Source organism: Malus sylvestris, chromosome 13, assembly GCF_916048215.2.
Source record: "Malus sylvestris chromosome 13, drMalSylv7.2, whole genome shotgun sequence".
NCBI classification, from domain to species: Eukaryota; Viridiplantae; Streptophyta; class Magnoliopsida; order Rosales; family Rosaceae; genus Malus; species Malus sylvestris.
Genome location: NC_062272.1, coordinates 3,159,946 through 3,185,619, shown reverse-complemented (window position 1 = coordinate 3,185,619; position 25,674 = coordinate 3,159,946). Strand labels below are relative to the sequence as shown.

The 25,674-nt window shown below is 40.4% G+C and overlaps 6 protein-coding genes and 3 long non-coding RNA genes across 20 annotated transcripts; 4 read left to right on the top strand and 5 right to left on the bottom strand.

Moving 5' to 3' along the window:
• Positions 1–661: 661 nt before the first annotated feature.
• Positions 662–13,038, top strand: LOC126594883 (tRNA(adenine(34)) deaminase, chloroplastic-like). Of its 10 annotated transcripts, none has more exons than XM_050261146.1 (4): positions 662–4,695; positions 4,773–4,860; positions 8,769–8,896; positions 12,654–13,038. In XM_050261146.1, the coding sequence occupies exons 1-4, from the start codon at positions 824–826 to the stop codon at positions 12,895–12,897; spliced, it is 4,332 nt and encodes a 1,443-aa protein (XP_050117103.1). In that variant the 5' UTR covers positions 662–823; the 3' UTR covers positions 12,898–13,038. The 10 variants fall into 10 exon arrangements, 8 of the variants coding, with proteins under 8 accessions (XP_050117103.1, XP_050117102.1, XP_050117101.1 ...); XM_050261145.1 differs by lacking the exon at positions 12,654–13,038 and adding an exon at positions 9,000–9,384; XR_007613461.1 differs by lacking the exons at positions 4,773–4,860; positions 8,769–8,896 and adding exons at positions 11,920–12,006; positions 12,423–12,550 and having other exon boundaries at positions 663–4,695; positions 12,654–12,793.
• LOC126594886 (lysine-rich arabinogalactan protein 19-like) lies at positions 6,855–7,990 on the top strand. The gene is made up of 2 exons (XM_050261154.1): positions 6,855–7,610; positions 7,744–7,990. Exons 1-2 carry the CDS (start codon positions 6,855–6,857, stop codon positions 7,837–7,839), a joined length of 852 nt encoding a protein of 283 aa, XP_050117111.1. The 3' UTR covers positions 7,840–7,990.
• On the bottom strand, positions 6,905–14,572 carry LOC126594890 (uncharacterized). 2 transcript variants are annotated; one of them, XR_007613464.1, is made up of 3 exons: positions 14,428–14,572; positions 10,705–10,782; positions 6,905–7,050 (listed from the first exon to the last, which is right to left on the bottom strand). It is a non-coding gene; the product is annotated as an uncharacterized LOC126594890 (long non-coding RNA). The 2 variants fall into 2 exon arrangements; XR_007613463.1 differs by lacking the exon at positions 14,428–14,572 and having other exon boundaries at positions 10,705–10,839.
• LOC126594892 (uncharacterized) lies at positions 8,348–8,786 on the bottom strand. The gene is made up of 2 exons (XR_007613466.1): positions 8,710–8,786; positions 8,348–8,492 (listed from the first exon to the last, which is right to left on the bottom strand). It is a non-coding gene; the product is annotated as an uncharacterized LOC126594892 (long non-coding RNA).
• Positions 10,348–11,644, top strand: LOC126594885 (lysine-rich arabinogalactan protein 19-like). Its single transcript, XM_050261153.1, has 2 exons — positions 10,348–11,264; positions 11,398–11,644. Exons 1-2 carry the CDS (start codon positions 10,509–10,511, stop codon positions 11,491–11,493), a joined length of 852 nt encoding a protein of 283 aa, XP_050117110.1. The 5' UTR covers positions 10,348–10,508; the 3' UTR covers positions 11,494–11,644.
• On the bottom strand, positions 12,002–12,440 carry LOC126594891 (uncharacterized). Its single transcript, XR_007613465.1, has 2 exons — positions 12,364–12,440; positions 12,002–12,146 (listed from the first exon to the last, which is right to left on the bottom strand). It is a non-coding gene; the product is annotated as an uncharacterized LOC126594891 (long non-coding RNA).
• LOC126594888 (lysine-rich arabinogalactan protein 19-like) lies at positions 14,028–15,302 on the top strand. The gene is made up of 2 exons (XM_050261156.1): positions 14,028–14,915; positions 15,048–15,302. The coding sequence occupies exons 1-2, from the start codon at positions 14,163–14,165 to the stop codon at positions 15,141–15,143; spliced, it is 849 nt and encodes a 282-aa protein (XP_050117113.1). The 5' UTR covers positions 14,028–14,162; the 3' UTR covers positions 15,144–15,302.
• LOC126594889 (uncharacterized) lies at positions 15,274–16,581 on the bottom strand. Its single transcript, XM_050261157.1, has 4 exons — positions 16,334–16,581; positions 16,121–16,244; positions 15,775–15,903; positions 15,274–15,523 (listed from the first exon to the last, which is right to left on the bottom strand). Exons 1-4 carry the CDS (start codon positions 16,504–16,506, stop codon positions 15,416–15,418), a joined length of 534 nt encoding a protein of 177 aa, XP_050117114.1. The 5' UTR covers positions 16,507–16,581; the 3' UTR covers positions 15,274–15,415.
• A 453-nt stretch (positions 16,582–17,034) lies between these two features.
• Positions 17,035–23,394, bottom strand: LOC126594884 (phosphate transporter PHO1 homolog 1-like). 2 transcript variants are annotated; one of them, XM_050261151.1, is made up of 14 exons: positions 22,841–23,391; positions 22,431–22,731; positions 21,676–22,102; positions 21,541–21,589; positions 21,392–21,463; positions 20,872–21,001; positions 19,878–19,998; positions 19,520–19,769; positions 19,310–19,414; positions 18,530–18,574; positions 18,286–18,438; positions 17,914–18,192; positions 17,488–17,624; positions 17,035–17,346 (listed from the first exon to the last, which is right to left on the bottom strand). In XM_050261151.1, the coding sequence occupies exons 1-14, from the start codon at positions 23,075–23,077 to the stop codon at positions 17,256–17,258; spliced, it is 2,397 nt and encodes a 798-aa protein (XP_050117108.1). In that variant the 5' UTR covers positions 23,078–23,391; the 3' UTR covers positions 17,035–17,255. The 2 variants fall into 2 exon arrangements, with proteins under 2 accessions (XP_050117108.1, XP_050117109.1); XM_050261152.1 differs by lacking the exon at positions 17,035–17,346 and having other exon boundaries at positions 17,490–17,624; positions 17,811–18,192; positions 22,841–23,394.
• Positions 23,395–25,674: the final 2,280 nt, after the last annotated feature.

Here is a 25,674-nt window from a genome sequence, read left to right as displayed (position 1 = left end):
GGATCCATATTAATTTTGCGTTTGCACGTTTGAAGATTTCGACTCCAATGTCATTATAACACCACCGAAATAATGGTAACGAAAAGTTTGCATTTTTATACCGGTTGTATGCAAAGTCAGTCGTTATAAAAGAACTCACATAAAACTTCTTAGATATTACATAAACAGAGACAAATTAATATGATTTTGTTGTTGATAAAGTTAGTTGGATGTCTCGAGAAGATATTCGGAAGGACTTTTTGACTTGGATAATTCTTTCAATATATAATATATATGATTACGTGGTATTGGATGAGATTGATAGAGAAAATTTTATATTTTTGTGATACAAATGACGAGATCAGACACGCCAACACGAATTTTTTTGTTTGGACACGGGGTCTACCTGCAAATTGAATTACGGTCATAAAAACTGAAAATTAATGAGCCCAATGAACAAGAAATTGGGTTCATTTGTTGGTAACTTAGTGTCCACCAAGCATTAAGCCCACTAAAAACCCACACTAACCTTCCATCCAATTTCCGGTCCAGAAAATATTGTGTCAAAAAACTACTCGGTCCAAACATATGTTTGAGCCCAAAAATTGACCGAGTTAGTGTACCCAACGAGTCAACTCAACTGTGAATCGCTCTCCTAGGTGGCTCTGTTCTGCTCTCGTTCATTTTCCAGCTTAGCAATCTGGATTTTGATCCACCCAAAAACCACACCTTTCCTTCACTCGGAGCTTCGCTCTCACGAACCCTCCAAAACCCACTTCTCAATTCGAAGGTAAGCTTCCTCCTCCTCCTCTCTCTCTCTCTCTCTCTCTCTCTCTCGGTAGATATGCAGAACACATATTTTAGCTCAAGTTTATATTCTGTGAGAAGCCAAGGCTCCTTGTCCTATTCCTTCAATGATTACTCTTACTTGTTGAATGAAAGATTTGAAGGGAACCCAATAAACCCAATTCATTGTTCATCATCCAAATCGTGTTGTTGTTGTAATTGTTGTGAATTTTCAATCCGTAGAGTGCGGATAAACCCGTGTTACTTGTATGGTTTGAGGCAATCCACATTGCTTCAATGGTCAGCTTCTAGAAGGTTAGTTTTGGGTGGCATGGACCGGTGTGGTTATCGTGTTCAGGAATGTAGGCCTGACTGTGGTTGCTGTGAGCTCCCTTGCTCAGTTAGGGAGAGGAGTGTGTGTGATAGGAGGGGGAGGAGAAGGAAGGGGAGGTGTAGTTGTGTGGTTGATGGGGAGGGAGAGGGTGGAGTTTATGATTCGGGTGATCTCGATGATGCCGAGGCTATGCTCAGCTTGTTGAGTGAGGAGGAAGTGGGTGAGGAGTGTTTTTGGAGAGGGGGGAATGGGGTTTCGTTTAAGAGAGTGGAGGTGGAGGGTAGGAGGAGTTTGAGTGGCCGAGGGAGAATTGTCAGTTCATCTAAGAGAGTAGAAGAGGAGAGTAGGAGGAGTTTGATCGGTAGAGAGAGAAAAGCTAGTTCGTCGAAGAGAATGGAACAGGAGAGGACGAGTTTGATTGGTAGAGAGAGACATGAGAGTTCATCTAAGAGAGCAGAAGAGGAGAGTAGGAGGATATCGATTGGTAGAGAGAGAAATGTCGGTTCATCCAAGAGAGTAGAAGATGAGAGTAGGAGGAGTTTTAGTGGTAGAGAGAGAAATGGCGGTTTGTCTAAGAGAGTAGAAGTGGAGAGGCGGAGTGTTGATGGTAGAGAAAAAAATGGGAGTTCGTCTAAGGGCGTACAAGTGGATATCGAACAAGACAATAGTAGTGAGTGTAACAGTAGGAAGAAGAAAAGTAATGTTAGGGGGAGTACTTCGGAGAGTAATTTGAAGCGCCAATTTGGATCAGCCACTGTTGACTTGAGTGAAGGGGATTTCAGACAGAAAGAAGAGAGGGGAATGATTTTGAGTGGTGAGAATCGTAGTGGAATGAAAGTAGGTTCTAGTTCGTCTTATTACTCTTTGTCATCTTCAGGCGATTTCGGAAGTGAGGCAGATGCTCAGGATAAGCATGGCCTCTTTGGGGAATCAGCTTCAAGTGTGTACGAGGATTCAAAATTTGATATTGGAGGTAGATTTGATGGGCAGGTCATTGAAGATAACAGGAAGTATAGAGACGATTCCGAGGGCAAAGGAGAAACAACAAAACAAAGAAGTGCTGTAGTTGATGGTGGTGTCATGTGGGATTGGAGGAAGAAGACAGAAAAGAAGCTTACAGAGGTAGTAGCTGAAGAAACCGAGGCTGGTGGGAAATCCTCAGAAATGCCTTCAAGAGTGTCGAAGACCAATCAAAGTGAGTTAGGAGAGGCCTCTGGATCCCGCAAGCAATTTGATGATGAGGGAGAGAGTTCATATTTGACTAAGGGAACAAGAGAACAATATAGTCAAATAGGTAACCAAGTTGTTGGGGTTGGTGTGACTGATTCTAGAAGAAAATTTCAAGAGCGCAATGAATCAGAAATCCATGGAAGTGAGGTTGAAACAACTTTCTTGTCCCAGGAAAACCTAGCGATAGCTACAAACTTGGTGCAGGAAAGACAAGAGGAATGTTATGACACAGCTGGATACATCGGTCAACAAGAAGAGTTAAACAGAGACCACCAAAAGATTTCAAAAATCTCACAAATTCGAGTTGTTGATGTTCAAAGGATCTCTGATAGGCGGAGGGAGACTGATATAAGAAGGATTTATCAGGAAGAAAAAGCAAATATGTTGTCGAATTCAGCAAATGAGACAGACGCGCAACGCCAAGAAATAGGCCAGCAGGTCATTGGACTCGTTGACTCGGGAAGAAAGTCCCCACAAATCACTGAAGTATCAGAAACTTGTGACAGTAGTATTGAAAGGGCCAACATTGCTCAGCCTGAAACTAGAATTACAAACCAGGTAGGGCAGTCAAACTTGGTCCCTAATCCAAGTGGGGAGTCATCACAGCCATGTCCCAAAATAGAAGAGGAGGCTTTTCAGAGAAATCTATCCGGAAAAGGAACCGCTGATGAAAAGCGCATACAAGTTAAACCCAGAAAAGAGGCCCAAGGTGACTCGGGAGAAGCCTCTAGTTTCCAAGCATCTTTGGATGTGGTTTCCCAAGCTACAAAGCAACCGGATAATGTTGAGGGGCATAAGAGAAGCCCACGGGCAATGCTGCTGCCTCCCCCTTCTCAATTGATAGCTAGAGGATCGCTGCGCATCGAGTCATCAAGTGGGACGGCAACTCAGGGAGTTTCTGAAGAAATTCTAGATGGTGGTTCACCTGCCTTGCGTACTCATTCAGGAAAACAAACTTCTGCGTTGCACCAAGAATCATCCTGTGGAAGTGGAAACTCCGAGACTCAGGGGGAGATTTTATACCTCATTCCTGAAGATGCTCTGGGTTCAACTTATCATTTGGAGAAATCATCTTCACAGTTTGTCAGGGGTTTTGTTCAGAAAGTAAGGCATGAAGTCTCAACTTCTGAAAACCAGAACGAGAATACTGTCTCAAGTAGCGGAAATGGAAACACTCAGACTCAAGGGGAGATTTTATACCTCGTTAATCCTGAAGATGCTTTGGACTCAGCTCACCGTTTGGAGAAGTCATCTTCACAGTTTGTTGGGGAGTTCTCTGAAAGAGCAAGACATGAAGTCTCAACTTCCAAAAATAAGGATGCAAATACAGTTTCTGAAGCAAAATTGGTGCCTGGAGGTGAGAAGAATGGGCAAATGGATTTTAGTCAAAATAGGTCTGAAGACTCTCAGACGAAGGGAAATGACACAAGGCGTTCATCTGTAGGTTCTGGAACCAAGGGGCCTGCAGATGAAATGTGGGATGTGACAGACACATCTGTTCTTAAAACCCCCAAGTTAGAAAAATCAGAGGCTACTACAACAAGTGGGGATGCCGTTGTCAAGAGAACTGGCAGATCCATATGGAACATTGTTGCAGATATTGTTAGGCTGAGGTGGAGTTCGCATGCTGAGACCCCTCATTCTGCTGTGAAGTTGGGTGGAAGGATTTCGTCAAATGAATCTGCAAGTAGTGAGGCATGGTTTTCTGGCCATGAGACCGAGGACAACAATGAAAAGAACACAAAAAGGGAAAAAGACGTGCAACATCAGCTGCAACTGTCTAAATCATTTCCTCAAAGTGGAAAATTGAGATCAAAGGACAAAGTAAGATATCTTGAAGCAGGCACACCGCCTTCTCCTAATAAAGAAGAAAGTGGGCTGACATCAAAAGTCATTTCCACATCTTCTAGTGAGAGATCTTTGGGTTCAAAAGAGAATCAAAAGAGTTTTCGAGGTTCTTCTTCTGGCATTGAAAAAGTGGAGCCATCTCAACCACTAACTACTAGTGGCGTAAAGCCTGCTGTTGTAGAAGAAATTTCAAATGCCGGTAACATTGTCTCTGGAAGTGGTTCAATGGAGCGCATGGACCAATTTGGCTGTCAGAAGTTGAATGAAGGAGTATCAGACAATGTGCAAACGGGTGGGGAATTGAAACAAAGAAAGATTCAGAGGAGTACGCAAGTCCTCAGAGACAGATTTGACGAATGGGAAGAAGCACATACACTTGAAATTGAACAAAGAAAAATGGATGAAATGTTTATGAGAGAAGCACTTCTCGAAGCTAAGAAGGCTGCTGATAATTGGGAGGTACCTGTCGGGGCTGTTTTGGTACAACAAGGGAAGATTATTGCACGTGGATGTAACCTGTGAGTTCTATTAGCTTATATTTATATTTTATAGTTAAATGCTTTCTTCTGGATATTTAAACTGATGTGTGTATCAGAGTGGAAGAATTACGGGATTCAACTGCCCATGCAGAAATGATATGCATACGGGAAGCTTCAAATGTTCTTCGGTCATGGAGGCTTTCGGTAATTTTTCTGTTATTTAGTTGTTAGTACCCATTTCAATATATATATACATGCATATTGATGATCTGAATGGACATATTCTAGTCATGGAATCATGCTTTTCTTCCTCTCCATTAAAAATTCCCTTCTGGCTTCTGTGTCTGCATGATGACCTTGCAAAGTTAGAGAGCAGTCTTTCTTTTTTCATTAAACATCAAATATCTGCATTTCTATTGGATATTAAAAAACTCCCTAAGCTGTAAAGTGGAAGCCATGTCAGTCACATTTATCATGAAATTTATACAATGATAACAATATTCATAACTGTGGAAGTGTTTTGTTGACATTGGTTTATATGTAACTCAACTTACTACTTGCCGATGAAGGAAGCCAGGCCATCCCACCTTAGACTTAACTCTTGTTTTCTGATGTCTCAGGAGACTACTCTGTATGTAACACTTGAACCGTGCCCAATGTGTGCTGGAGCAATACTCCAAGCAAGAGTCGACACTGTTGTATGGGGAGCTCCAAATAAGCTTCTCGGAGCTGATGGCAGCTGGATAAGGTATGCGAGCTGTGCCCTTCTAAGTAACCCCTAACTGGATAAGGTATGCGAGTTTTGTTATTCAATTGCTCCTTATCTTATCAACCTGTAAATATGCTTGCAGACTTTTTTCTGATGGGGGTGAAGGAAATAGCTCGGAACACTCGGACAAAGCAGCTCCTCCTGTCCACCCATTCCACCCAAATATGACAATAAGACGTGGCGTGTTGGCATCGGAGTGTGCAGATATAATGCAGCAATTCTTCCAGCTGAGGAGAAGGAAGAAGGAAAAGCAAGCAGACCCGGCAGCGGCGCCCCCGCGTCTTCATCGAATTTCTCTCCATCCATCAAAGTTACTTACGAAGATGCATCGCATCTTCCACATAATGTTCTGTTTGTAAGAGTTCAAAGACTGTTAGTTTGATGAATGTACAAATCTATGTCGAATTTTGGGCGAAATTTAGTTGTCTTTCTCTCAGTTAGTTCGAAAATTTTGCCAAAATATATCAACCAGTATAATTAGATTTCACTGGTGATCCGAATATGAGCTATGACTATGTCACGTGCATGATGTCAAATGGGATGACTATAGATTATGGGACCATCCGGCAAAATTTTTTTGAAAAAATACTTGGACATTATAAAAGCACTTTTTGGAGAAGCACTTATCAAAATTTTTAATAAACATTTAATTGCGATTTTAACAAAAGCATGTGCCAAAAGTACTTACAGAAGCCTAGCGTTTACAAGCAAGGCCATGTAAATGTGACAATGCTCTAGGGTACTTTCTTGGGTGAGTATTCAGTACTTCAGATATTTTAACCGTTAGATCTTTGTTTAAAAATACAAAAATAAAGATTTAAATACGGTTAAAACGCCCAAAGTACCTAATACACCAGAACACCCAAATTTTTTTGATGTTCTAGATAGTGTCCTTTTTTTTTTTTTTTTTTTTTTTAACTATAGCTTTTATTCATGATATTCATGTTGGATTATTGTTGGCCTTTGTTTGGCCATCCTTTGTTTTAATCACAGTGCCTCCTACCTCCCTTTGACAGTGAGACATTACCAAATGAATAATAAACAAACAAATAAATACACCTACGGTCATCCTGTGCTTAATAGGAGAGTAACTTGCATGACACAGTACTGTCACCGCAACGTCCTGTGTTACCAAGGGTGTTGCATTGAGGATTGAGGACCTTGCTTTCAGAAAGGGCTGATAGATACCTCCTACCAGAGTTAAGCTTTGCTGTTAAGATCAAAATTAGACGTTTCTTCTACATTTGTGCCGCGAGACTTTTGTCAATTTCTTGGCCAGCTTCTCAACTTCATTAACAACATTTGCTCGCCAAATGATTAGCAGAGAAGTTCCCATCACATGAAAATTACATCTCTCCCCACTTCAATTGTTTCACCAAACTGCATTTTTCTCTACTCACAAACCTGATATATAACCGACAACCCTCCAATGCTGTTCGCTGGAATTCGTCTTCCAAAAATGGTTTCGATTTTGCTGGCTTTCGTTCTATGTTGCCTCAGCTTTCAAGTAATACTTACCGGTGCACAGACACCGGCAGCCGCACCCTCTACTTTGCCAGCTGCAACGCCCCCGCCTACTACCACACCTGCTGCACCGGCTACTCTGCCGACTACAACTCCACCACCTTCTACTGCACCAACCGCAGTAACACAACCGCCTATAAATGCAGCAGCAACCCCACCAACCACCACACCTGCATCACCTTCCCCTAAGGTAGCACCATCCAAAAGCCCAGCAGTCCCACCCCCGCTACCCCAAAGTCCACCTGTGTCAACTCCATCACAGCCACCGAATCTGCCGCCATCACCACCTGTTTCGACACCAACATTGCCACCTCCTGTAGCGGCGCCACCTGCATCTCCAACACCAGTTCAAGCCCCAGCTCCTGTTAAAGCAACTCCTGCACCGGCACCAGCTAAAGTAGCACCAGTGCCCTCACCATCAAAAGCACCCCCAGTATCGGCGCCGGCACCAGTTATTGTGCCACCAGCTTCACAACCAGTGCAAGCACCGTCACCTGCTCCACCCAAACACAAGGGGAAGCACAAGCACAAGCACAGGCACAAGCATCATCATCATCATGCACCAGCACCTGCACCAACTGTACAAAGTCCCCCAGCACCACCTACGGTGACAGATACAGAGGACGATACAACACCGGCCCCATCACCAAGTTTGAATTTGGTAAAGAATTTAACCAGCTCTTACTCTTATTACCATAGAACACCATATTTGCATGACGGAACTCAAATTTTATAGATGTTACTTTGACAACGTTGAAGTTTTTTCCATGACATTTCTCTTTTTTGTCTCATAGAACGGAGGAAATGCACTCCACCAGAAAGGAGGGATATCAGGATTCTGGGTTACGATCGGGTTAGCAATCACTATACTGCTGGCAATGACGGGCTAATATCAATCTTAGACGTTGAACTATGAATTTATTGGTACAATGCCAGAAGATTTTTTTCAAGAGAATATATTGCAAGAAGATGATTTTTTTCACATGTACAACCCTAGTCTAAGAATCAATAATACAAAAGATGAACGATCAACATTTACCACTTTTTTGTTTACTTCGTGTTCAATATATCAAGGGAGATGAATTCCAACAACCGCCAAGAATTACTTTATCACAAAGACAACTCAAACGTAGCATAATGAATTCAATGTCGGATCAAACTTCATCCGCATTTGTATCCACATCGAAATCCTCCCTTAAGTCATACTCAACCACAAGGCCAAGATTATTGCACGTGGATGTAACCTGTGAGTTCTATTAGCTTATGTGTATAGCTAAATGCTTTCTTCTGGATAGTTACACTGATGTGTGTATCAGAGTGGAAGAATTACGGGTTCAACTGCCCATGCAGAAATGATATGCATACGGGAAGCTTCAAATGTTCTTCGGTCATGGAGGCTTTCGGTAATTTCTCTGTTATTTAGTTGTTAGTACCCATTTCAATATATATATACACGCATATTGATGATCTGAAGGGACATATTCTAGTCATGGAATCATGCTTTTCTTCCTCTCCATTAAAAATTCCCTTCTGGCTTCTGTGTCTGCATGATGACATTGCAAAGTTAGAGAGCAGTCTTTCTTTTTTCATTAAACGTCAAATATCTGCATTTCTATTGGATATTAAAAAACTCCCTAAGTTGTAAAATGGAAGCGATGTCAGTCACATTTATCATGAAATTTATACAATGATAACGACATTCATAACTGTGGAAGTGTTTTGTTGACAATGGTTTATATGTAACTGAACTTACTACTTACCAATGAAGGAAGCCATGCCATCCCACCTTAGACTTGACTCTTGTTTTCTGATGTCTCAGGAGACTATTCTGTATGTGACACTTGAACCGTGCCCGAACCGTGCTGGAGCAATACTCCAAGCAAGAGTCGACACTGTTGTATGGGGAGCTCCAAATAAGCTTCTCGGAGCTGATGGCAGCTGGATAAGGTATGCCTGTTGTGTCCTTCTAAGTAACCCCGAACTGGATAAGGTATGCGATTTGTGTTCTTCAATTGCACCTTATCTTATCAACCTATAAATATGCTTGCAGACTTTTTCCTGATGGGGGTGAAGGAAATAGCTCGAAGCTCGGAACACTCGGAAAAACCAGCTCCTCCTGTCCACCCATTCCACCCAAATATGACAATCCGACGTGGCGTGTTGGCATCGGATTGTGCAGATATAATGCAGCAATTCTTCCAGCTGAGCAGACCCGGCAGCGCCCCGGCGTCTTCATCGAATTTCTCTCCATCCATCAAAGTTACTTACGAAGATGCATCGCATCTTCCACATAATGTTCTGTTTGTAAGAGTTCAAAGACTGTTAGTTTGATGAATGTACAAATCTGTGTCGAATGTTGGCGAAATTTAGTTGTCTTTCTTTCAGTTAGTCCGAAAATTTTGCCAAAATATATCTACCAGTATAATTAGATTTCACTGGCGATCCGACTATGAGCTATGACTATGTCAATTGCATGATGTCAAATGGGATGACTATAGATTATGGGACCATCCGGCAAATTTAAAAAAAAAAAAACTTGGAAATTATAAAAGCACTTTTCAAAGAAGCCCTTATCAATTTGTTTTAAAAAGCTGTATGAATTTTTAATAAACATTTAATTGCGATTTTAACAAAAGCGTGTTCCAAAAGTATTTACAGAAACCTAGCATTACAAGCAAGGCCGCGTAAATGGGACAATGCTCTAGGGTACTTTCTTAGGTGAGTATTCAGTACTTCGGATATTTTAGGGAATGTGCTATTCACACACCACATTTCACTTCTCATACACCCCTTGATAATTTCTGTCATTTGATCTTCTTCAATTCATTCAATCCGACTGCTGAAAATTAAAAAGGTGTGTGAGAAGTAAAATGGGATGTGTGGATATCACACCCCTATTTTAACCGTTAGATCTTTGTTTGAAAATACAAAAATAAAGATCTAAAAACAGTTAAAACGCCCAAAGTACCCGATACACCGGAGCATCCAATTTTTTTTTATGTTCTAGATAGTGTCTCTTTTTTTTTTTTTTTTAATTTATTTAATTTTAAATATAGCTTTTATTCATGATATTCACGTTGGATTATTGTTGGCCTTCGTTTGCCCATCCTTTGTTTTAATCACAGTGCCTCCTACCTCCCTTTGACAGTGAGCCATTACCAAATGAATGATAAACAAACAAATAAATGCCGTGCGGTCATCTGCGCTTAATAGGAGAGTAACTTGCATGAGACATGACTGCCATCACAACGTCCCGTGTTACGAAGGGTGTTGAATTGAGGATTGAGGACGTTGCTTTCAGAAAGGACGGATAGACACCTCCTACCAGAGTTAAGCTTTGCTGTTAAGATCAAAATTAGACGTTTCTTCTACATTTGTGCCGCGAGACTTTTGTCAATTTCTTGGCCAGCTTCTCAACTTCATTAACAACATTTGCTCGCCAAATGATTAGCAGAGAAGTTCCCATCACATGAAAATTACATCTCTCCCCACTTCAATTGTTTCACCAAACTGCATTTTTCTCTCCTCACAAACCTGATATATAACCGACAACCCTCCAATGCTGTTCCCTGGCATTCGTCTTCCAAAAATGGTTTCGATTTTGCTGGCTTTCGTTCTATGTTGCCTCAGCTTTCAGGTAATACTTATCGGTGCACAGACACCGGCAGCCGCACCCTCTACTTTGCCAGCTGCAACGCCCCCGCCTACTACCACACCTGCTGCACCGGCTACTCTGCCGACTACAACCCCACCACCTTCTACTGCACCAACCGCAGTAACACAACCGCCTGTAAATGCAGCAGCAACCCCACCAACCACCACACCCGCATCACCTTCCCCTAAGGTAGCACCATCCAAAAGCCCAGCAGTCCCACCCCCGCTACCCCAAAGTCCACCTGTGTCAACTCCATCACAGCCACCGAATCTGCCGCCATCACCACCTGTTTCGACACCAACATTGCCACCTCCTGTAGCGGCGCCACCTGCATCTCCAACACCAGTTCAAGCCCCAGCTCCTGTTAAAGCAACTCCTGCACCGGCACCAGCTAAAGTAGCACCAGTGCCCTCACCATCAAAAGCACCCCCAGTATCGGCGCCGGCACCAGTTATTGTGCCACCAGCTTCACAACCAGTGCAAGCACCGTCACCTGCTCCACCCAAACACAAGGGGAAGCACAAGCACAAGCACAGGCACAAGCATCATCATCATCATGCACCAGCACCTGCACCAACTGTACAAAGTCCCCCAGCACCACCTACGGTGACAGATACAGAGGACGATACAACACCGGCCCCATCACCAAGTTTGAATTTGGTAAAGAATTTAACCAGCTCTTACTCTTATTACCATAGAACACCATATTTGCATGACGGAACTCAAATTTTATAGATGTTACTTTGACAACGTTGAAGTTTTTTCCATGACATTTCTCTTTTTTGTCTCATAGAACGGAGGAAATGCACTCCACCAGAAAGGAGGGATATCAGGATTCTGGGTTACGATCGGGTTAGCAATCACTATACTGCTGGCAATGACGGGCTAATATCAATCTTAGACGTTGAACTATGAATTTATTGGTACAATGCCAGAAGATTTTTTTCAAGAGAATATATTGCAAGAAGATGATTTTTTTCACATGTACAACCCTAGTCTAAGAATCAATAATACAAAAGATGAACGATCAACATTTACCACTTTTTTGTTTACTTCGTGTTCAATATATCAAGGGAGATGAATTCCAACAACCGCCAAGAATTACTTTATCACAAAGACAACTCAAACGTAGCATAATGAATTCAATGTCGGATCAAACTTCATCCGCATTTGTATCCACATCGAAATCCTCCCTTAAGTCATACTCAACCACAAGGCCAAGATTATTGCACGTGGATGTAACCTGTGAGTTCTATTAGCTTATGTGTATAGCTAAATGCTTTCTTCTGGATAGTTACACTGATGTGTGTATCAGAGTGGAAGAATTACGGGTTCAACTGCCCATGCAGAAATGATATGCATACGGGAAGCTTCAAATGTTCTTCGGTCATGGAGGCTTTCGGTAATTTCTCTGTTATTTAGTTGTTAGTACCCATTTCAATATATATATACACGCATATTGATGATCTGAAGGGACATATTCTAGTCATGGAATCATGCTTTTCTTCCTCTCCATTAAAAATTCCCTTCTGGCTTCTGTGTCTGCATGATGACATTGCAAAGTTAGAGAGCAGTCTTTCTTTTTTCATTAAACGTCAAATATCTGCATTTCTATTGGATATTAAAAAACTCCCTAAGTTGTAAAATGGAAGCGATGTCAGTCACATTTATCATGAAATTTATACAATGATAACGACATTCATAACTGTGGAAGTGTTTTGTTGACAATGGTTTATATGTAACTGAACTTACTACTTACCAATGAAGGAAGCCATGCCATCCCACCTTAGACTTGACTCTTGTTTTCTGATGTCTCAGGAGACTATTCTGTATGTGACACTTGAACCGTGCCCGAACCGTGCTGGAGCAATACTCCAAGCAAGAGTCGACACTGTTGTATGGGGAGCTCCAAATAAGCTTCTCGGAGCTGATGGCAGCTGGATAAGGTATGCCTGTTGTGTCCTTCTAAGTAACCCCGAACTGGATAAGGTATGCGATTTGTGTTCTTCAATTGCACCTTATCTTATCAACCTATAAATATGCTTGCAGACTTTTTCCTGATGGGGGTGAAGGAAATAGCTCGAAGCTCGGAACACTCGGAAAAACCAGCTCCTCCTGTCCACCCATTCCACCCAAATATGACAATCCGACGTGGCGTGTTGGCATCGGATTGTGCAGATATAATGCAGCAATTCTTCCAGCTGAGCAGACCCGGCAGCGCCCCGGCGTCTTCATCGAATTTCTCTCCATCCATCAAAGTTACTTACGAAGATGCATCGCATCTTCCACATAATGTTCTGTTTGTAAGAGTTCAAAGACTGTTAGTTTGATGAATGTACAAATCTGTGTCGAATGTTGGCGAAATTTAGTTGTCTTTCTTTCAGTTAGTCCGAAAATTTTGCCAAAATATATCTACCAGTATAATTAGATTTCACTGGCGATCCGACTATGAGCTATGACTATGTCAATTGCATGATGTCAAATGGGATGACTATAGATTATGGGACCATCCGGCAAATTTAAAAAAAAAAAAACTTGGAAATTATAAAAGCACTTTTCAAAGAAGCCCTTATCAATTTGTTTTAAAAAGCTGTATGAATTTTTAATAAACATTTAATTGCGATTTTAACAAAAGCGTGTTCCAAAAGTATTTACAGAAACCTAGCATTACAAGCAAGGCCGCGTAAATGGGACAATGCTCTAGGGTACTTTCTTAGGTGAGTATTCAGTACTTCGGATATTTTAGGGAATGTGCTATTCACACACCACATTTCACTTCTCATACACCCCTTGATAATTTCTGTCATTTGATCTTCTTCAATTCATTCAATCCGACTGCTGAAAATTAAAAAGGTGTGTGAGAAGTAAAATGGGATGTGTGGATATCACACCCCTATTTTAACCGTTAGATCTTTGTTTGAAAATACAAAAATAAAGATCTAAAAACAGTTAAAACGCCCAAAGTACCCGATACACCGGAGCATCCAATTTTTTTTTATGTTCTAGATAGTGTCTCTTTTTTTTTTTTTTTTAATTTATTTAATTTTAAATATAGCTTTTATTCATGATATTCACGTTGGATTATTGTTGGCCTTCGTTTGCCCATCCTTTGTTTTAATCACAGTGCCTCCTACCTCCCTTTGACAGTGAGCCATTACCAAATGAATGATAAACAAACAAATAAATGCCGTGCGGTCATCTGCGCTTAATAGGAGAGTAACTTGCATGAGACATGACTGCCATCACAACGTCCCGTGTTACGAAGGGTGTTGAATTGAGGATTGAGGACGTTGCTTTCAGAAAGGACGGATAGACACCTCCTACCAGAGTTAAGCTTTGCTGTTAAGATCAAAATTAGACGTTTCTTCTACATTTGTGCCGCGAGACTTTTGTCAATTTCTTGGCCAGCTTCTCAACTTCATTAACAACATTTGCTCGCCAAATGATTAGCAGAGAAGTTCCCATCACATGAAAATTACATCTCTCCCCACTTCAATTGTTTCACCAAACTGCATTTTTCTCTCCTCACAAACCTGATATATAACCGACAACCCTCCAATGCTGTTCCCTGGCATTCGTCTTCCAAAAATGGTTTCGATTTTGCTGGCTTTCGTTCTATGTTGCCTCAGCTTTCAGGTAATACTTATCGGTGCACAGACACCGGCAGCCGCACCCTCTACTTTGCCAGCTGCAACGCCCCCGCCTACTACCACACCTGCTGCACCGGCTACTCTGCCGACTACAACCCCACCACCTTCTACTGCACCAACCGCAGTAACACAACCGCCTGTAAATGCAGCAGCAACCCCACCAACCACCACACCCGCATCACCTTCCCCTAAGGTAGCACCATCCAAAAGCCCAGCAGTCCCACCCCCGCTACCCCAAAGTCCACCTGTGTCAACTCCATCACAGCCACCGAATCTGCCGCCATCACCACCTGTTTCGACACCAACATTGCCGCCTCCTGTAGCGGCGCCACCTGCATCTCCAACACCAGTTCAAGCCCCAGCCCCTGTTAAAGCAACTCCTGCACCGGCACCAGCTAAAGTAGCACCAGTGCCCTCACCATTAAAAGCACCCCCAGTATCCGCGCCAGCACCGGTTATTGTGCCACCAGCTTCACAACCAGTGCAAGCACCATCACCTGCTCCACCCAACCACAAGGGGAAGAACAAGCACAAGCACAAGCACAAGCATCATCATCATGCACCAGCACCTGCACCAACCGTACAAAGTCCCCCAGCACCACCTACGGTGACAGATACAGAGGACGATACAACACCGGCCCCATCACCAAGTTTGAATTTGGTAAAGAATTTAACCAGCTCTTACTCTTATTACCATAGAACACCATATTTGCATGATGGAACTCAAATTTTATAGATGTTACTTAACAACTTTAAAGTTTTTTCCATGACCTTTCTCTTTATTGTCTCATAGAATGGAGGAAATGCACTCCACCAGAAAGGAGGGATATCAGGATTCTGGGTTACGATCGGGTTAGCAATCACTATACTGCTGGCAAAGACAGGCTAAAGTTCTTACCAATCTTAGACGTTGAACTATGAATTTATTGGTACAGTGCCAGAAGAAATTTTTTTTAAGAGAATATATTGCAATAAGATGATTTTTTCATATGTACAACCCTAGATCTAAGAATCAATCATACAAAAGATGAACGATCAACATTTACCACTTTTTTGTTTACTTCGTGTTCAATATATCAAGGGAGATGAATTCCAACAACCGCCAAGAATTACTTTATCACAAAGACAACTCAAAAGTAGCATAATGAATTCAATGTCGGATCAAACTTCATCCGCATTTGTATCCACATCAAAATCCTCCCTTAAGTCATACTCAACCACAAGGCCAAGATTATCAACTAACTTGTGATACTTTTGACACCCTGCACACTGATGAGAAGCAGTGCTAATTAGTCAGATGAACCTAAGACTTGTTTCTTACTTTTAGATTAAGAGAACTAGAAGCAACTTTGAAACCGACCGCTTAACATAATCCTTAATTTTTATATGCTTTTTTCTAAGGACTATATAGAAAAGTATCAAAATATCAACAAACTGACAGAAAAAAAGTTTAACAGGTTTTTCATCATCAAGAACAAACAACACTGAATCTTATATCAATCAACAAGAGGAATAAGTACCTGTACGTAAATAAGCCCCCGCTCATAAGCCAATCGATTGACGAGTCTATTTGTCCTTTCACCACACAAATTACAAGTGAATTTCACAAGCAAGCTTCTTCTTGGAAGTTGTATGTCAATCGTAGCATCCTTCGAAAGTTCGAAAAGGGCATCCAAGAAACAGAACCCAAGTTAAGAAGTTAACACATCCAAGCAATGACAAAACACACACATACATTGACATGATAACATATGTCACATTGGTCTCAAAAAGCTTGTAAGAAAAATTAAATGACTACGAGCAATATCGATACGAAAAAGACAATGATTCTTTCAAATTACACTCGAATCGCATATTTTTTTATACCGTATTCGGATTATTGGGTTCCCATTCTGCGTCCGTCTCAGAATTGCCACTCATCAACCCAGAAACAGCCAGCACCACATAGCCCCGCTTTGGTGCTACACCTGCCGTATGGGAAATTCTTGAGCTGAAATTAAAGATTTAAACTTTAGCATAAACATAAATGTGGACGAAGAAAAATGAAAAATTGAAAGAAACCCAGAAGAGCCAATTCACCAGAGAGGGTTTCTTCGTCCGTGGGTTGAGGACCAGGAGAGGCCGACGGTAGGGTTTTTCTGGGAAGCAGAAAACGGTCGGAAAAAGGAAATGGTTTTGTTAGGGTTAGTTATGAGAGGCAAGAGGGATGGAATGGCGGGGGAGAAACCGCAGGCGGTTGGTGTCGCCGCCATTGATGTAGCTCTGTAGACTGTACGCAATTTTCTCTGTTTTGTTTCCGATTGCAATTGCAAGAATGTATTTGATTTTGGGCAAATCAATTGGGTTTTTGCCACGTGTTATATGGAAAAGGCTGAGTTGTGCAACCAATTAGAAATTTTTTATTGTAACCGAAACACGTGTGATATATAAGTGGTATGAAGTTTAATTTTTGTCACACATATCTCACAAATTATATAATGACACGTGATATATAATTTCGTATTACGGTCACATTAAAAAATCTCTCGCAACTAACAATCCTTAAACCTCCAAAATCCAAATTATGACACGACCCAACTTGGATTCAGAGAAATTTCTTAAGTGAAACCGTTTTGATCATGTGACTTACTGACAAGATGCATAAACTAGTTAACTAGGCAGCCACTTGTATTTTCGTCTCACCCATTCTCCGATTAACTACCCGGCAATTTGAGGTTCCCTTCGTTGATGTATTTGCAGCAATGAGTGAAGTGAACTGTGCAGTACTAATGTATATGCACTTTGCATCAATTTTCTTTTCCTTTCATTGATGAAGGAATTCTTTCTATGTACAAGTATGAACAAATGTTCTCCCGATCGAACCAAAAGAGATTACACAGTTGATGTGTCTTATTACACCAACTTTGGAATGAGCTTTCAACAAGATTCCTCCTCTTGGAAACATTTGTTCTGAAAACGCCTAAACATCGAATTCTATATGCAACTGTTGCCAATGGGGGCGTCAGTCCTGATCATTCACTTCATGAAAAGGCAGTGGTACTGTCTTAACTGCTCTAAACTTGCCTGCATTATTCAGATGCTCATTCTCTAACCTGGACCATTCGAACGTATCGTGTGTTAGAGATATTGAAATCGAAAAAGGGTCATTTTAGTTTCATGTCAAATTCTGCATATGGCTGCAGATGTAGACTGAAAAGAATAAGAATCGTAGGAATTTAAGGGTTTTTCTTTACCTGAAAAAGTTCCACAACCCTCTTCTGATGACTTCAAGAGCTGCCAAAAACAGCCCGGTTACCCTGTAATCTACATGTCCAAAACTTGAATGGAGAACAGTTTGCATCCAAGCTAGCCTGAGAATAAGGTTCAATCCCTGCAGATATAGCATCCAAAACATTCGTCAAACACCGGATTTGAAACCCGATAAAATTTATAACCTAGAAAGAAAACACAAAATTTGTTTCGATGATGTGCGTGCAATTTCTCAGACAACATCTAATCCTTTGCTCTCATGTTGTCCTCTTTGAATAGACTGGGAATCTTTTATCATGACATTTACCAGAATTTTATTTCGAGAATAAGTTCATTCTCGGTTGCTTGCCACACAAGAAAAATCTTGTTCTCCAAATTTGTGATTTGTTTGAGGGAGACATGGCAATTACCATTGAGATGTAGTATATGAACTTTCGGCGAATCATTAATTCGTTCCTAAGCAAAGGATTCTTGGAATTCATTTGTAGCAAACCCCAATCCTTTACAAAGTCCCAATACAATTGGTAAATTGTTGCGAAAGTTGATATGATCACGACAAGACAGAGCCATCCAATGCTCCTTTCTTTCTCATAAGCTACTTTAGCTACTGCTGCTAACATTGCTGACACATATTTGCCTAGATTCACAAGGTGGCTTGTGTGTCCCTCATCAAACCACCGCCGAGCACACTGAAAATCCAATTTAACAAAATCTTTGTCAGATGTCGAAGAAAAGAGACGGTAAAGATTATAGCAGATGGCCAAAGAGACTAATTTGTATACCTGCATTGCTCTCCAGTAATAAGGTAGGAAGGACACGGCATAGGCAAGATCTCGGTAATGCCCCGCCCTCATGCAGTAGCCATAGTCCTGAGTTTTGTAGCTTCCGGTTATGTAGTAACACGCCACATACTCGAGGTTCCTAAGCATCGGAACCTATTGAATACAGATAAATCTATTGTTATGACGAACCGGAAAAGTTTATAACTTGAGGAACGAATATATTTGATTTGGCGCTGAATGATACCTGACTACAAAGTTGATCTGCCATGAAGAAGTCCAGCATGACAACCTGCAGACAGCAAACAGAAACTAATTAGAAACATGATTTAATTGGTCTAATATGGTTTTAGCTGTTACTAAAAATGTTTTGTTTTAATCATGTTGAAGAGATGCAGTACTGTTAGAACCCCATTCTGTCCCACATCGGACAGAGGAAAGGGCAAAAACCCATTTATATAGAATTACCCCGCTCTAACTAACACCGAAACCTTTTGTGATAAAACCTCACACCTGAGGATTATGTAGGTGGTTAAGTGAGGACAGTATCGGTGCTGTTGGAGTGGGCCATCGGCCCGTCGACCTGAAAAATTTCCACATGGTATCAGAGCCAGGGGGCAGGCCCATACTGCCATGTGATTGGGTGGGTCCCCATTGGTCCCGCGCGATTGGGTGAGTCCCGACATCTGCCACGTGATTGGGTGGGTCCCCATTGGTCCCGCGCGATTGGGTGAGTCCCGACATGGCTCCACGTGGTTGCCGATGTGTGGAATTTCACTTGAGACCCCAGTGTGACCCATAAATGGGGTCTCACGTGCAGGGGAGGAGTGTTAGAACCCCATTCTATCCCACATCGGACAGAGGAAAGGGCAAAAACCCATTTATATAGACCCCACTCTAACTAACATCAAGGCCTTTTGTGATATAACCCCACACTTGAGGATTGTGTAGGTGGTTAAGTGAGGACAATATCGGTGTTGTTGGAGCGGGTCCTCGGCCCGTCGACCTGAAAAATTTCCACAAGTACCTTGTACAGAGGCGACAGAATGATATTTCTTAGGACACGAAGAAGGCGGAAACGGCTTGATCGGTAAATGATGTTGAAGGGGCACACAAGTAGTAGTAAAAACACCTGCACATGTAGAAGAAAAGTTAAAACCTGATTAATATTTACTGTAAATATGGATTATTTGATCTTCCTTTTATGATTTATCATGTCATGAGTTGAAGAATTTACCAACAAAAGAAGGCCAGGAATTGCTTGAACTTGGGCATATGAGTAGCCTTTTGTTAGCAGTAACAAATGAACACACATGACTCCGACCACCGTAGTCAACGACATGGTGCAGATCAAGAACACATCTCTGTACTTTAGCTCCTTCGTCTGGGACAGTTCAAAGATGAAACTGTAATTTATACGCGCCTTTCTCCACGCAAAAATGTTGCAGCCGTATAAGAAGAAGTGTAGAAACAGTAGGCTGAACATGCTGCAAAAACAAAACAAAAAGAGTTTAGTTCTCTAGCCTCTCCTTGTTTACATCGAAGTATCAAACATTTTTTAAGACTCTGTTCAAATTATTTGCAGCAATGCTTACCTAAGTACAGGGTAGGCAGTTTCCATGTAGACTGAATTTGGCTGCCGTTTGTACAATCCCGTTATATGAGCCATAATGGCATATCCAGTTAAGAGTGCGATAAAACATCCCGTAAATAAACCTGATAATTATAATTAAAGAAGATGAGTCACCTGAGTAGTTAGTCATTGCAGTCCAATGTGTCACACATATTTATCAATTTCATATATCATGTATGAGTAGAAACGTTCACAATGTAATGCAACCTATATTTTGTGTTCCACTTCTTTTTTTGCTAGGCAAAAAAACAAATATCATTACCAAATATTCCCGTTCGATATTATGATTTTTACTCGAAAATTAATTTCTAAAGATTGAATCTACTCTGATCCGAACTAATTACCTTGTTCTCTCTCACCACTCGGACTAACCTTGAAGAGTTGTGGGTTATTAAGCAGTGTACATGCGAGTAGCTCGGTTCCGCACCGAGGAAATAAAATCTTGCTGCCCTCTAGAGTCTAGATGTTGATGTCCCTTTTTAGGGTTCTACCTTCGTACAATAAAAAAGTTGTCCAAAAAATAACAATGGCAGTAGCGACCTATGCTTTATTTCCCACCCAAAAAGTGGACAAGGCACAGCCTTGTGTTTCAAAACCCTAGTGGCCTATTGGGTCCGTACACTTTTGGTTTCTTAATCTTGTATGGTCACAAAATAGAGAATTTTCAGTGGTATTGAGTACGCGGTTGGTACGCAAATGTAGTAATATAATTAGTTGGAAACTTGAATTTTTTAAATAATTGTATTATGACACTTAACGTGTTGAACTATTTCCTGACACACGAAAAAATCTCTCCACAAAATGAACAAACTTTTAAGCTCCAGGGCTAAAGTTGCGTAAAGGAGAACCACTTAGGTACTTTAATTTTTATCTTTAAAATAATGTTCATCCAAGTTTGTTGTAATTTGGCATAACATACCCCTTGTGGTCACTTTTCATAAAAAAATTGTACTTACCAATGAAAAATGTTACAGAATGTGATTCTTTACGCTCAGTCGGTTTAAGATACTTTATGGCCTTTCGCCGGTCTTCTTCAGCGAAGTGTTTGGTGAAAAGCTCCTCAACTTCATCTCCTAAGTTCATCACCTGTCATTTTTTAAACTAATAAGCAAAAGTACTATTGACCTGCAAAGTTAACTTTTGCCAGTTTCCGTATCAGACAAGCATATCTGGGTTCGATTTTTACGAATTTAATGGCATCCATTGTGCAGTCACAAACTGCAGGATCAATGGCCACTTGAAATTGTCGGGAAAATATTTGGACGAAATGATAGAAAGTGGCCAACATTTGAACATGATCCAATCAAAAGATCATGCAAAAATTTACTAAAACATAGCGAGCATGATGGGAATCAGATATTTACTTAGCGTTCGAAGACGTTTTAAGATTCATACAACCTACTCTACTTAGTGGAATAAAGCTTGATTGTTGATGTTATTCTTCGAAAATTCAAAAAATTAGGGTTTGTCAAGTACCTTATCTGAGCTGTTGAAATAGGAACTCTCCACAACTTTTAGATAAATCGGAAGAACTTGTTTTCCAGTGACCTGAAAAAGAAAAGAAGAAAAAATCAATTTAATTACGTAAGCAAAAAGATGAATTAAAAGTTATGCATTTTACTTACTTTGTCAAACTTCTTTAAAATCTTTATAAAAGCAAGCATGTTCAAGTTCCTGAAAATTTGACAACACGTAAGCTTCCCCTGCATCATCGAATAACAACTCCAAATTTGTTTATCTTTTTAACTAAAAGATTTTACCTGTAAGTTTTGAGGTATCCCAACCCTTTGTAGAGCTCGACGAAAGCTCCTCGGATCATTTTTTCCGCATGATGCAACTTAGTTTTGTTGATGTGCAGCTTACCACTGTCTGCGCCGCATTTTTTCGAGGACTGATTCACCAGATCTTCCCAAACTATGTAACTGATCGCTGAGAAAGTGCGCGACGGGGTTGTTAGAGGAATGTTTATCTTCAAGTTCTTCCCTTGGAAGCTGAAAGAACGACTTGACATGCTCCTTAGCTTTCCACCATCTTCACTTTTCGTTCTAATTGATTTTCCCAATTCACCGGATATCGTGCCTTCCGAGTATGCCGTTCCTTCCGAGTATGCCACTTCATTTTTCTCCAAGTCTTCTGTGCAGTCTTGCAGCTGTTCTTGCTCTGTTTTATCCTTAACAGAATCCTCATCTGTATCCAAGAAACAGAGCCATCAGAAACTAAGTATAGATAATCGCTTTTTTGATTCTATAATTTTGGTAAAGAATGAAACGATTTAAGGTACGTTTACTGAAATAGATAGCAAACTAGAAATAATATAAATGGAACACAATGATCATTTGTTCTAGCGACAGTCAATCTCCGCGTTGCTAAAGGAGGTAGTGAAGAAAAATATTCAGAGAAACAATCTAGATGGGATATGCCAAAACGTATAACTAAAACATGTACGATGTATGCGTGTGTGTATATGCAGATTTTGCACATTCGACTGAAAACTAAAACGAAATTGAAGATTTACCAGATGTGAAGGAGACTGACATGGAAATATCCTCCTTGGAATTCAGCGCAAAAGCTCCTTTGCCGCGCTGTTTCTTGAAGGCGGTTTTGAGCTCAATGAGTATATCCATTTGTTTCTTCAAGGACTCCCCTCTCTCCATGAACTCTTTCTCCTTTGTTCTGAAAAACTGATTCACCTTGTTGAGCTGAAGGTCGAGGAATGAGAAAAACTCTTTCGCAGCATTAGTATCAGCAAACTGCTCTAACAATTCAGTCTCATACATGTCTCCCTTGCTTGCTGATGAGGCAAGCTTCCTGTGAACCTGGTACATAATTATAAGACGCACATTAGTTCATACGCATTCGAAACATGATTTAAAATTTAACCAGAAAACAAACATAATGATAGGGTTCGGAAGAGAGAATGAGTACATGTATGAGGTCATGTTCTCTATGTGGATGGCCAAAAGGAGTGAACTTCCTAATGGAAGTGACGAGAGTGTTGGATAAAGACGAGCTATTTTGGTGATTAGTAGGTGAGTTTTTGTTGTTGTTAGAGTCAAGGAGATTGATTTTTTTGAGGTCCTTCTTGAGCTGCCAGTAATCGACGAATGCATCCTTCCATTCAGGGACGAGCTGCCCTTCGAATTGCTTGGAGAACTTCACCATTTTCTCTCTTTGAGTTTTGAGTTCTGAGAGAGAAGGATAACGAAGAAGCTCTAGTTCTCGTTGTTATTTATGGGGGTTGGAAAAAAAGGAACTTTTTATCGATGTCTCATACCAAATTCTCTAAAAGCACATTCTAAAATGGGATGTGCTATCCACACACCCCATTTTACTTCTCACACACCCCTTGATAATTTTGCTTTTATACCATCACCATATGCTTCCTCCACTTGAAAGGGTATAGTAACTAGCTTCACCGGAAAGTAAACCGAATCGCCACCGGATGCTACGACTATCTCGGCCAACTTGTGCTCATGAAGATTTTAAAATGGTGGGAATTTAGAGTGGCATGGAGAGGGGAACAAATCCAATTCAAATATATATATAGAGAAAAGAATAATGGCTCTTATGAGATGGCATAGTTTGTAATTAAGGAAGATTAGCAAAGTTGTTGTCTTTTTCTTTTCTGTATCCTTAATTACTACCAATACCCTTTGTTTCTCAAATATTATGCATATGATCAAAGGGTAGTTTAGACACTTTGGAAGTTGGAAGCTGCAGTGGCCCATAAGATCTGCTTAATTATTTGTGAAAGTGAAGCTTATTGGCTAAAATATTTATAAGCACACCAAGGTTAGCTCCAATTAGACCAGCCTGATGTCCACTAATTGAAGCTAACTAGAGTTTCAATATTTTTTCTTGCCTTTCATTAAGCAATCAATACTTTTATTTGCAGTATATAAAGTAGAGATTATCATCTTATACAAGATCACCATGATCATATATATATATAAGTTACTTCAAATATAAGCAACAGTAAAGACTTTAGGTTGCAAACTTGTAGACTTTGTTGTATGATATACATGCCAAAAAAAAAAAAAATTATGTCCTTAATTTCTGGAACCAATGTGAAATGGTGAATGAAAATAAATAAATGTATATGAATCCATTGTTGTAGCAGATATGTGTTAGCATTTTGGACGGAGGAAGATCTTGTATTCTAAATGTTACATGTTCATGATGCCTGACATAATATGCAATGAATTAGGTCTTTGAGGTTCTTGGGAATTTTGAAACGTAATTTACATATGATAAAATGATTTATATTAAGCAAAACGATTGTGATATTATTTTAAAATAAGATATGAATTAAATACACTGGCTCTAATACATTATCAACAAATTAAGCTAATTGCAAGTACCTCTACTACTAGGGTGGTGGTTTTTTTTTAATAAGTTCAATGGCTTAGGAGAGATTAGCTCTTCGGCAATAGTCGCGTGCGAGGCACATATCCTCTTCCGTAAGGGTGCGAACTATTACACCTAGATACCCCATGCCCGTCCCTTCTCCACCATTTTTATTAATAAATAAAAAAACGAAAGTAAACGAAAAAATTATAAGCTGCCGCGCCCGGGGGGGGGGATTCTAAGCCAAAACCCATAATGACCAAATGATCAATGAAACCTATATAATAAGAACAAAAGGAAATATCATGAGCATGGATAGAGGCAACAAAGTCCGGAACTGTAAATCACTAGTGGTAAGCATAACTATCTGTCTAAAATGAAGCTAAATAATCAGTAACTTGATTTTCTTTTCGATAAATATGTGTGGATATAAATCACATTAGACAAAGTCACCCATAGTAGGGTGGTGATTGTAATAAGAGGCTCCATATATGTGATGATGATATATGTTCTGTTCCTTTGTTCTAAATCCACTCCATTGTTGCCAACTTGTCAACATGATCCCAGCCTCCCACCAAACTAGAAAAATAAAAAAATAAAGACCCACAGCGGTTGCCCTAGCTATAATATTATATTTTGTCATTTTTTTCTTCTTAGACATGGATTGCAACATCAACAGTATAATTGTGGAAAATTGACAGCGTCACTAAGAAAAGATACCCCTTTTATTTTCTTATGACATCCGTACAAAAGCACACTATTCTCCCCTCTGTCTTCTGTTCCATGCATATATGCCCTTACACAACCAATACAAAAAGTTTATTTTTTGTTGGTAAAAAATGGTGGTTATATTATGCTGGTGTAAACACTTTTTGTCCCTTAATTGACAAAATTATACCTGTTGTAGAAATGGATGTCCACTCAAATAATGGGCAAGTTGCCCTTCCACTATTTAGCATGTGATTTACTTGTATAAAAACAAGCCTTATGAAACACAACAAAGGGATAGGTAGATGTGAAGAGTTCACGGGAAAGAAAGAGAGGAAGGAAGGAAGAGGAAGAGAGAGAATAGAGGAAGATGAGAGGAGATAATAGAGAGAGTTATCTTTGTACTCCTATTATTTCAAATTATAATGAAAGCGCCGCTGCTGCCCCGAGGACGTACTCCAGTCACACTGACTGTAGAGGAACCTCGTAAATTTTGTGTCTTGTTTCATTTATTCCACTGCACCCACAGTCGATTTTACAACACGTTATCAGCACGAGAAGCTTTTATGTCAGTGGAAAGCACAACGCCACAAATCATGTTCACCTCCTTCAACTGGAATCTCACAGATAAGAAACAATTTTCATTTCATCTTCAAATCTCAGTACAATTGATTTTCTTGAAGCAACTATATATATTGTTGTAT